This window comes from Tursiops truncatus (assembly GCF_011762595.2).
Source record: "Tursiops truncatus isolate mTurTru1 chromosome Y unlocalized genomic scaffold, mTurTru1.mat.Y SUPER_Y_unloc_1, whole genome shotgun sequence".
In the NCBI taxonomy this organism is placed as follows: Eukaryota; Metazoa; Chordata; class Mammalia; order Artiodactyla; family Delphinidae; genus Tursiops; species Tursiops truncatus.
In genome coordinates, this window is record NW_022983136.1 from 1506023 (window position 1) to 1518388 (window position 12366).

Here is a 12366-nt window from a genome sequence, read left to right on the forward strand (position 1 = left end):
AGTTCTATAACATTTAATTTTTGAGCCACCAGGCAGGGGCTCTTAAAGGAGATGGTGAAGGAGAAAGGAAAGCCAACCAAAAAAAAGATTCGAAAAGCGGAGAGTGTTTACCCCTGTGGAATGCTGCTCAGCCATCGGTCCTGACATGTCACGTCTGCAAGAGCAAAGCAGTAATCGTTGGATTTGAGGACTAGCAGGGGTGCTGCCCGGGAGCTTGAGAGGTTTAGTGTAGCTGGGATGGTGAGAAGTAAAGCCAGAATTGTGTGGGAGAATATGGAGTTAGGAAAACAGAGACTGAAGGTAGCCCATTCAGTATGTTTTTTTTTTTTTTTTTTTTTTTTGATAAAATCATGTTTATTTTTACGTGAACATGAAATTAAACCGAGTCTACAACAATGTACATCCACCATCCGTAAGAAAAGCCTAGTTGACATATTTCTTAAATGTATACTTATTTATGAATCAGTCATAATTTCATATCCTTAAAGAAATACCCATCCTTTCACTCTTCTCTTCTTTAATGAGGCATTTATGCTTATAGTATGATTGCAATGCTTATAAAAATGCCAATGTTATTCAGAGTTACAAAAAGACTGTATGCATTTTTTCTTATTATGAAGCAAGTCAGCGTGCACAATCTTGACCTCAAAGGCAACCCGTGATGACTCACTGGGGAGAACATGGACGCTCTCGACCTTTGTACCCAGGTGCTCCGAGCCAGTTAGCGAGGGAACCCAAGCATATTGACCAACCTGGCCCTCAGCTCTTGACGACTGGCCGACCCCATCCATGGATGGATGTCATATATTTGTGTTCCATCCTGTAGAATCCTGAATGTCATGGTCACCACTGTGCACACCAGGTCATAGGTATTTGTTGAACACAGCAATGAATGGATAGGATAAATACCAATCCTTTTTTTTTTTTTTTTTTTTACACCATTTCATATACTCTAAAGTTATCATAGTGTCAAAGACAGAACAAGTTAAAGAGCCAGACGACGGTCTCCAGCAATACCTTGAGAAAGAAACTCCAAACGCTTTTAGATAACGCAGGGAGGAGAGGTCACAGAAAGGATACGGGCGTGGAGAGGGGTTGAGTCCTCAACAGCAGGGGGTGGCGCAGATGCCTACCCCTCAAACTACTGGCAGAGTTTCTGAGCTTCAGAAGGGAGAAAGACCCAGCCTTCATGACTGATACGTCATAGCAGCGCTCTCCCAAGTTAGGTGCTTTGTGAAGGCAGCCCACGCAGGTGTGCTTAACGTCATACCTTTGAACCTGGAGAGGCTGATGTGAAACACACAACAGTTCTTTACACCGTCATCCGTGACAAGAGGAAGTCTTCCCAGGAAACCGCCACTGCTCTGGGTTACTATCCTAAGAGCTTTAGACGAGGCAAGCCTGTGCCCCTGGAAACTAATATTTCCGCGGAGGGTAGTCTACGGGTGGGGTCCAGCCCGTCTGCAACACCAGGGCTTCTGCACTTCCCGAGATGAACACAAAAGTCCACGCAAAGCCCTTCTGTATAAAAGCAAGCATTCTGGGCGCTGTGCAGTGCGTGCGCGGTCCTAAACGGGGGAAATGCTTCTAAAGGTGGAGAAGTCATCGTGTGTTACCGGGAGAAGAGCAGGCATTCCGTTCATTGCAAGATGCTATAAAGAGCGAGCACTTACCGCGATCGTCTGTCTTACAGCCCCAGAGAAGGGAACAGGGGATCCATCCCACTAGTTTCACAACCTTTTTTAAAAGTCACCCCATGGCAAAACATTAAGTAAAAAGTACTTGGTTTCTAATTTCTCTTTATTAGTTTGGTGTGGGAAAAAAAAAAATCCTAGTAAATGGAAGAACTTTTGAGGAAACTAGCCGAAGGCTTACCTCACTCTATAAAAAGGTCAATGTCGGCAGAGGTTCAGACGCATTCAATTTACAGGCAATTGGTAAACAACGCGGCGTTTCTGGTTGGGGAACTTCAGTGGGGTTGAATGACGGGGACTTGGTCGGTCAGCCTTTCACAGCACACGGGAAACCCCTCAGGGCCGTGGAGAAGGTGAGTGTAATTGCCCTCTGGAGGCAACACTCATCCCAAGTCAATCTCACCCACCCAGCACGGTGGTGACGCACCTCAAGATTCAAACCAGGAATCCCAAGTTGAGCAAAGGCACGGACAAGCCGGGGCTTGTTTCCAGCGGGGCCGCTCTGTCCCTGCAGGCGATCTTTGGAGAGGCTCAGCAGGCCAGCTCGAGACCCTGCTATGACTCACTTGGCTGCCGACCTCCTATTTCTCCAGAAGGGTCTGTTGAACGGGTGGCTCGGCGTTGGTGCCCTGATGGTTCTCCATGTTCATCTCGCCTTGGTCAGCGTTCTCTCTGAAGCAGAGCTTCTTCTTCTGGTAGGCGATGAAGCTGGAGATGGCCCCGGCCACGGCCACTGCGACGGCACCGATGATCCCAGGGACCACCCCCGGGGAGTCGGCCTGCTCCGCCCCTCCAGGCCTCTGGTTGCCGCCATCACCGCCTCCTCCATCTGAAGTCCCATCAGTAAGGTCCGAATCCGAAAAGCCATCAGAAGAGCCGGGCTGCTTGGGGTTTGGATTAGGTTTTGGTTTGGGTGCTTCGGGTGTCACCGGGTCATTGTTCCCTCCACCAAGGGCATCTTCTAAATTGAAGTTATCATCCAGCTCTTGGGAAAACTGGGGCGCACGACAACGATTTCTCGGCTGCATTTGCATGTTGGGCGCCTTTGCTTCTTACCGGTGGCTTTTTTTGGTGGGACCAGAGTGGGTTTCTTGTCATCAAGGGCATGCGATAAATCAAAATCTTGGCCCCGGGTGGGCACCTGGGTGCCAAGCAGGCCGAACAGCAGCAGCGCGAGGGCCGCCCGGCGCGCCATGGTGCGCCCCGCGACGCACAGTGTCTGTCCCGGGCATTCAGTATGTTTTGATTTGACGGAGAACCAAAGATGTGTCCTCTCGGGAAGAAGCCGTGGTGGTGGTTAGGGCGTTGTTGGACAGGGGCCTGGCAATTGTGCTGCAGCACTTCAGCCTTCTACCAAAATGGGACCAAGCTCATCCAGAAAGACTCTTGGACGTACCTACAGGTCATGTTTGATAAGGGCACCCTTGACCAGTCAAGTTGACGTGCAAACTAATCAGATCACAGATGTGTTCCTCCATCCATGTTCACTGCCTGCCTTTCCCTTACAAAGCCTAACTTGTATCTAAAGCCATTCTTGAACCCACCTTATCTGACACTCAGACTTCCCCAACCACAAAGCTTCCTACTGGCCATTCAGCTTGAAATCTGCAGACAGGAGATACAGAACCTCTTAAAGCAAGCGGGTCCACCTTTGGGATCCCTGCTGTCAAATTCTTCCTAATGGATCGTCCCTCAGTAACTCACACTTGTTCTGGTTCTGACTGAATGGTTAGGAATACATGAAATCCCTACTCGATATATCTATCCTTCAAATATTTGAAAACTGCTATCTTACTTTTTGGAGTTAATTTTCTTCACTTTTGTGCATTATGTTTTAACAATACAAATTCTTGCAAGGCTCAGTTCAGCTCTACTGTTCTCTAAGTGTATGGGCTTTGCTGTTGCTGATCTCCTCAGAATGTGTGATGTTCACCACAGAATTTGGACAACAGGAAGGGACCAACTGGTACACATATAGTGGTCCATGACCCCCACCATAATTTCTACACAAAAGTGAAGCCCTAGAAACGGAGGAAATACAGCTCCTAAAGATACTTGTAAGCAATAGACATACTGATTTCTAGAAAGATTTAACATTGCTTTCAGGGTTTAGAAGGCCAAAATAAAGTTTTTTAAACTCTGCAAATAATATGTTGTGGGAATTAAAAAGAAATCCTGAAAATTTGTGTGCTTTGAGGAGTCTTATATGATGTAAATGAAATCAGTTCCCGACCAGGCTGGGTTCCACTGCCAGTCATGTTTGCATCCTGCATTGTCCCCAGAGTGTAGCCCAATCTTTGAATTGGGAGACCCTGAGCCTTTGGAAGTGAGAACTGTGTACAGTGACAGCATGTGTGGTGGCACATGGAGGCTCTGTTGACAAGTAGTTCAGTAGCTATACTTTTGTACATAACCTAAGAGAATCGGTTTCTTAAAAATATATGTATTTCTGTGTCAAACGACATCTTGAGTATAATAAAAATATGTTAGGCAGGCAAAGAAACATAAGGAACAGGCTTGTTCTGTATCTGTAGTAGAAGTATGGCCCAGGAGGACGTATGACCAGGGACTGGAACTGCTCTAGATGTTATGCTGTAGGACGTATTTTTCTTGGCATGGGAGTGAAAGCTGTGCTAGGTAATACTTAACTCTGACTCATCTTTGCAGTAATTGGAAGATTACTAAGAAGATGTCCATGTGGCGTAAACTTCAGACAAGCGTGTAGGTGAAGCCAGTGACTAACGTTTATAAGTGCACGTGTGGCTGAGAACGCTAGTGGTCTGCAAAGATCTGTAAGAGCTTTGACAGCACAAAACAGTTTCTTCTGGGAATAAACAGTGGGAAAAGTCCCATAGTTTATGCTTGTAAAGAATATAGTATATGCAAGGGAAACGAGAGGGAACATTAGAAAAATATATATTTATATCCAAGCTGCCAATCATTATTGAGTATAATTTTTGCAGTCAAATGTTGTATGTATGTATTTTGGAAACACATAGAAGGTTCATTCTGCTGCCTATGGAGTCCTCTTAACAAATTGCATGTAGAACTTTGGCAGGAATGTTGTACTAAATTGTTCAAGTGGGCAATTCAGTGAAAAAGAATGTGGCCTAATTAACATATTGAGGTATCTTCAACCTTACTAAAATTTACAGAATCGATAACTTAACAATAAAATGTCACCTCTGGAGTATTCATTTTTTTAAATATGGAAAGGTAATATCCTTACTGGGAAGTTGCAGTGAGATGGTCTCTCTTCTACAATCTTAGTGGAAGTGTAAATTGATACTACATTTTAGAAAGCATTTTGGTAATGTCTAGTAAAATTGTAAATATTATGTGCTTCATAACCTGGCATTTCTTTTGTTTTGTTTTGTTTTGTTTTTTTTGCGGTACGCGGGCCTCTCACTGTTGTGACCTCTCCCGTTGCGGAGCGCAGGCTCAGCGGCCATGGCTCACAGGCCTAGCTGCTCCGCGGAATGTGGGATTTTCCCGGACCGGGGCACGAACCCGTGTCCCCTGCATCGGCAGGCGGACTCTCAACCACTGCGCCACCAGGGAAGCCCTGGCATTTCTGATTTTAGCAATTTATACTCTAGAAATATTTCCTCAAGTCTAAAAAAAATATACAAGAAGTTAACACTGTGTATATTAGCGACATGTTAGGAATAACTCATCAAATATAATAAATTGCTGCATATTTTTATAAGAAACTACTATACCGTGCTTAAAAAGAATGATGGGATAGTTGTATTTCTTAACATGGAATATTGTGCAAGCAGAATAGCCAAAAGAAAGCGACATGTTGCCATACGTGAGACAGAAATTTTAGAATAGCTAAAATAAAACGTCAATTTTTGTACAAGGCATAATTTACTTTTTATAAAAATTTTATAACACTTGTATATTCAGAAGAAAAATCAAAGAAATATTCAGAATGTCAGGCAGTAGTAATTTATTAGGTACCGTACCAATTTGGGAGACTTCCACTCTTTTAATACGTGAGTGGATTTTGTAATGCTTGAATTTGGATGGTTTTTATACACTCTAATCAGGAGAAATGTAACAATGTTAGAAAACAATAGGAATTAAAGGAAGAATAAATTAGTATATTTTTATTTCTATCCAAGTTACCTCTGGGACGGTATCCACAGCCCTCTGGCTGGTCTGGTGATTCTCCTCCTTCTGATCTTATCTCTCACTTTTCCGTCCATGAATCTTGGTATTTAGTCAGGCTGCTCTGACCTACTCTGTGTTTAAAAAATCGGATTTGCACACGCTCCCATCCTTATTTCTGTAGGTGCCAGGCTCTCCTTAACACATGGTATTGACTGAAGGACCAAGGGTGACATAACACTCATCGACATTCGTCCACTGGAATACATTAGCACTGTCACATCACTGACGTAAATTCCTAGGACTCTTACAGACTAAACAACAGCAATTACAACAAGCAGACGGATTTCACAGGCCAGTGTGTGCTCAGATCCATATCTGCTTTGCTGACAGGTCAAAATACTGTTGAGTTTCTATGCTTCCACAAACTGGGAAACTAAAGAGTTTCTCTTTTTTTTATTTTTCATACCACCATGCTTGGTTCACACTTGGTATTCCATGTAACGGATTTATCTTAGAGGTTCCAAATCGAAAAGTCAGTGGAGGGAGGAGAGATACAGAAAGAAGCTACTATTTCTCATTTTATAACTTAATAAAATATGAGAACAGAACTTCAGTTTTTACTTTGACTCTTTACAAAGCTTTGGGAATAACCACTGTCTACTTCTGCTCTTGGCAAGTAACCTTCAGCGTCCCTGGGCTACCCTACGTCTGCCACAAACAACACTGCTTGCAAAGATCATATCCACCTTACATCTGGCCCTTCTTTTTGGTGCTGAAAGCTTGTATTCCTGATGTGCTATCCCAAATACACTCTCTTTCTCTACAGATTATTATTGTTATTGTTATCATTATTATTATTGCCAAGTCTCTGACATGTCGCTTTGCCATGTAGATTTTGTTTTATGAAGAGAAATGTGGGAAATGAAACACTCCAAGCAACAGAGACACTTAATTTTCAAGGGCATCTGGAAAATTCACTGAGGTAGGTCATATTTGGGGCCACACAATAAATTTCAATAACTTTAAAGGATTTAAGTCATTCAAATTATGTTTTCTGGTTACAGCAGAACTAAATCAGATATCCAGTAATTTGTAAAGTATGCCAGAATTTGAAGTTAGACAATAAACACCTCAGCAGTACCTGGGTCAAAAGAAATCACAAGACAAATTAGAATATGTTTTGAATTTAACAGAAATGAGCAACAATGTATGAAAATTTGTGGGATGCAATAAGAGCAGAACAGAAGGAAGTGTACAGCTTTCATTTTGCTTTTTTTAATGAGAAAAGAAGGTCTCACATTAGTGAGCTAAGCTTCCTCCAGGAGAAACTAGGGAAGGAATAACAGATGAAATCAAAACCTGGCAGAAGAAAGTAAGTGAAAAAGATATTATAAGAAATCAATGAAAATGAAAACAGAAAACCACCAGAGGAAATCAGTATGCCAAAATCTGGTTTCCTGGAAAGATCAATAAAAATGATAAACTTCTAATCAGAATGGTCAAGAATAAAAGAGAGAAGACATGAATTACCAATAGCAAGCAAGAAAGGTACTATACCACTAACGATTCTACAGATGCTAGGAGGACACAATAAAAGTGTTATGCCAGTGAATTAGATAACATAGGTAAGGTAAAAATAATCCTGAAAAATTACCAGTCAGTCAAGGGAAAAGGAGATGACCTGACTGACTCTGCCTATTGGAAACATAGATTTCGAAGTTTAAAAAAATTTCCACAAAAATGATACCAGGCACAGAGAGCTACACTATTGTATTCTACCTAACATTTAGGAATGGAAAAATAATAATGCCACCAATCCTAACAAATTCTTCCAAAACTTAGAAAGGGCGGGGGGGACACTTTAAAGTCAGTTTAAGACCTTTGCCTAATCTGTATTGAAATGTGAAAAGAGACATTTCAAGAAACGAAATTATCTTTATAAACATAGATGTGGATTTGAAATATGGATCAAGGGGCAATAGTGGTTGAATATTAGCTTTCCATAGGTCCCTAGTTCTGAATTAGTTTAGAAGTTTCTCCCCTCTTTCCACTAACACTTAACAGCAACCACAGCATGAGTGTAGAAACAGATAGTGTGTTGGATGTAATCTGGGGTTAGCCATTTGCACATCAGCGTAAAAGAAATGTGTGTGTGTATGTGTGTACGTGTCCTTAAAGCGTACGCTGGCCTCTCTCTGCCCTTCAGTAACTCCATCCTCTGGAAGGTGGAGTGGGTTAGCTGATGGATGCGTTTGGTAGGAATCACTGAGCAGGTACAGCTTGGCTTCATCCTTCCTCCCTCGGGAACCGTCCTGTCAGCAGAAAGCGCGTGCTCTCGTCTGCAACCCCAAGCTGCACATTGTAGAGAAGTCCACAGCTTTTGGAGGAAGCTCGCCCTGGTCCAGCGCACTGGAAGTAGTGATAAGCCTGCAAGCTTTGAATTCAGTATGAGCACGGACGTCTTTCTAACAGAAGTAACTAAGCCACATTTATGATGATGTTGATTTGTGTACTTCTGTATCTGCATGTTTTATTTTACAGCTTGTTCTGTAACGGGTTCATGAAGAACAGTCCAACTCCTAGGGACCCCTCAGAGACCTCGGCAGTTGCTGAGAGCAGGAGTGATTTGGGACTAAGGAAGTTTATGGAAGCGTCAGGTGGATGGAGTGTTTATGAGTGATGTTTCCTCAAGAATAAGGAAGATGAGCAATGCTGGCAAGCATGAGGTAAAGAGGATCTAGATACCAGAATCTTGAGGGGGACGTGCTAAGAAGATTCTACTACAAAATGTGTGTGTGCGGGGCATGGGTTGGGGTGGGGGTGAGGCGGGCGGGCGGTTTGAAAAACACGCCCTTGGAGTTGAAGTTTGAGAAGAATAGGAGACTCGGAATCAGATGCTAATAAACACAAGAGATCAAGGTCTCTGAATAAGGTTCTCTCTCAGAAAATAGTAAAATAATGCCAGTAGGTGAGTGAAGTTTTGTGTCAGTTCTAAAATGGAATTATCTCCTTGGGACCTTGGCATTAACCTTTCAAATAAGAATACACGGTTATTGTTCACAGCATTGCTTCCATTCTATACTTACTTTTCACAGCTTTGGGACTTCTTTTTTGGTAGCCAGGGAAGTGAATTTAAACAATTTTTCTTTCGTTTTGCTTTTATCCTATTTTGAAAACTGGCTGTGTGTTTATGGCTTAGACTTTCAATCTGTCATTTCTCTTATAAAATTTGTACAGTGACACTGATGCCAGGTGTCAAGTCCAGCCACCTCTAAAATGCCACTGTTCAAACCAGCCGTCTTAACACAGGAGCCATAAGACTTTATTGCTCTGGGGGATTAAAAAATATCCTAGAGTCTTGGTGGGGCTTTTGAGGTCTTGCCATGAATTTGTAGTGATAGCCAAAACAAAGCGGGGATATTTCTGAAGAGTGGCACTTTAAAAACTCTTTTCCTTGCTCTGCTCCATTTTGGATAGGCATGGAAATGTTTTCTGGGATGCCTTTTTCCAGATCTTACTGGAAAACCTTTCAGTGTTTTGTTGTGGAATATGATATCCGCTGTAGGCTTTTCGTAATGACCTTTGTGATGTTGAGGTAATTACTGTCTATTCCTACTTTCTTGAGAGCTTTTATCATGAAATGCAATTGAATTCTCGCAAATGCTTTTTCTGCATCTCTTGAGATAAGCATATGACTTTCACCTTCCATTCTGTCCATGTGGTTTGTCATATTAATCAATTTTCAGATGTTGAAATATCCTTGCATCTCAGGGGTAAAATGCACTATATCATGGTGTAGGATCCTTTTACTGTGCTGTTGACTTCAGTTTGCTAGTGTTGTGTTGAGAACTTGCGCATCTGTGTTCATCAAGGATATTGCCTGTAGTTTTCTTTTCTCATGGCGTCTGACTTTGGTATCAGGGTAAGGCTGGCCTCATAAAATGAGTTTGGAAGTGTTCCCTTCTTCAGTTTTTTGGAATAGTTGTGGAGTTAATTCTTCTTTAAATATATGATGGAATTCATATATATGCATATATACATGAGAAATGTCACAGTATGTTATGTGATTTCTGGGGAAACTTTGGATATTCTAATCAAGTTTCCAGGACCTCTTTAAAAATAGCCTGCCGAATGTAAGATCAAGCTTCTGGCATCATCCAGACTTGGTCTTGAGGAAATTATTAATAATTGAAGATAGAAATGTGTGGGATTAAAAGTAAAACTTTCTGGAAACAGAGTATCTGAAAGGCATCTGCAATTATTTGAAAGCAGCCTAACACCCCACAGCGAGTGCTGAGCTGTGCTGACCATGGGCAGGAGGTCTGAGCAGTAACAGAGGGCAGCGTGAATAAGATACCAGCCACCTGCCAGCTGTATAGTGAAAACAGATGAAGGCTGCTGTGGGGATTTAGCAGAAGGCACTCAGCGCTGCAAGGGTTCCGGGCTTCAGTGTGTGCTTCACATTAAACTCTGTGCCAGAGGAGACTCTCAATCCCTAAGATCAGCCAAGTAGGAATAAAGTGAAATTGTCAATAGGATGCTGAATACATGAACACATTACTACATGTCAGATATGTAAGTAGAACCCAAAGGAACATATTGTATAAATCCTCCGAGAAATGACAGTAGAGAACAATGTAAGCAATAGCATGTTAAATTAGATTTTAATTTGAGGCTGAATGTCAAGAAAAATTTATATGATTATCAAATTGAGCCTGATTTGCATAGTTCCTTAAAATTATATATATATGTGTGTGTGTGTATAATATGTATGTCTATATATGTATAATATATATACACACATATATATATATACACACATATGTATATATAGAGAGAGAGCGCGCGCGAGAGAGAGGCAGAGAGAGAGTATGTAATCAACTTAGCTGAGTTAAATTTATAAATATATATACAAATTTTACTCAGCTAACTTGATTATATTTTTAAAAGTTGTAGCAGGCTTTGGGAAAATGCTAAAGTTTGAAGTTCAGCACGTTGTTGCATATATAAAACGGAAACAGACATTAAAAGCCCTGATATAGATGTGTATCCCCATGTTAGCTTCTTAACGTGAGACTCACCTGCATTATGAAGCAGGGATTATAATCATTTTTCTCTTTTACAAAACTGTCCTGAGAAGCAGACATGGTAATATATATTCAGATCCTTGGAAAAGTTCTGTGCAGTTGTAGAGGGTCACTGAAATGACCCATGACCTTACGTTATAGTTCTGAAATTTGCCATTTTTTGCCACCCTGTTTTTAAATCAAAGTGCTTGGCCCTTCAACAGCACCATAAGCTTTGTGAGGGAGAGCCCCGCCCCTATGAAGCCACAGTGACGGGGAAGGTAACCCGAGGCCTCGTTGTCACTGATCAGTTCAGGACCTCTATCTCCGGGGGATAAGATGGTGGCTTCTTCTGGGACTCACCCCGCTGAAGCTGTCGGAGATGCAGAGTCGCTGGGCTCACAGGCTGGGCTTGAAGCTGCCGCCGACCCTCTTCCCTCATGTGAGTAAGACCTGGGTTAAGTTTTAGCCTAATGGGTGTGGCCAAAACTGACAGCTCAGCACAGGCCTCTGAGTCTGGTTTCTAACTCTACAAATGAACTGCAGAAAATGGCTTTGTCTTTTGAGTTGAAAAACAGGATCTTGAAACTTTCAGGTGAGACAGTGTGGTCTTGAATCATGTTTTTAATCCTCAAGTGTCCTGTCTTTTGAGTGTCAGAAGGCCCAGCCCTGGAAATATGACATGAACAAGGAAAGGGGAAAAGCTGAAATGAAGGCCTACGCTGTCCTCAAATTAAATAGACTGGACGAGGGGGATCCCCAGAAGGTTAAAGGCACCGAGGCCTCGTGGTTGGTCTGGGAGATGTCAGAAGGAGCACCAAAGCAGGAGAGACTCCTCCAGGGGATGTTCTGGGAAACTCCACACTTAGAAGAGGTGAGGCAAGGGTAGAGCAGGATCCTGTAGCTCCATGGGAATTTTTGGGAAAGAACCCACAAAGGCACCCAAGCCTTCTGAGGTCCAGAAGATGTGTCAGGTACCATTAACAGCGCTGCCCACAGATTCCCAAGAGGAAGGTGGGAGGGTGAGGAGAGGGGTGACGTGCCCTGAGGACGCTCCCAGACTTGTGAATATGCCCGGTGAATTTTCACTGCCTAAAAGTCAAGGCTTAACAGCAACCGTAGGAATGATGTCATAGGGGGTATATGCTGAAAATTGTGGAAAGTGTTTTACCTTGTTGACTACGTGGCACCTGCTATAAGGCAGAAATAAATGCTGTAGGAAATAATGTGTATAGTTATAGAAAGATGAGGTTATATTTTGCATTATATGTGGCTTATAAAATTATATATGCTGGGATCCAGAAAGTATAGTGGTCTGGTATTGCCTTATTTTGTTTTAAGTGTTAAAGTTATGTTTTCACTGTGTTTCCTTTAACCTTTTAGGCACCAAATTTGAGGCACTTCTAAATTCAAAGGAGAGAACAAAAACAAATACACTGTCTTCACCAAGTGTCCAGATATGTAGTGCCAAGGTCTCATTTTCGTTC

At 42.3% G+C, this 12366-nt stretch overlaps 1 protein-coding gene across 1 annotated transcript; it reads right to left on the reverse strand.

Annotated features, from left to right (window-relative positions):
• Positions 1 to 902: 902 nt before the first annotated feature.
• On the reverse strand, positions 903 to 2917 carry LOC117310600 (CD99 antigen-like). Its single transcript, XM_073799776.1, has 2 exons — positions 2751 to 2917; positions 903 to 2679 (listed from the first exon to the last, which is right to left on the reverse strand). The coding sequence occupies exons 1-2, from the start codon at positions 2887 to 2889 to the stop codon at positions 2276 to 2278; spliced, it is 543 nt and encodes a 180-aa protein (XP_073655877.1). The 5' UTR covers positions 2890 to 2917; the 3' UTR covers positions 903 to 2275.
• Positions 2918 to 12366: the final 9449 nt, after the last annotated feature.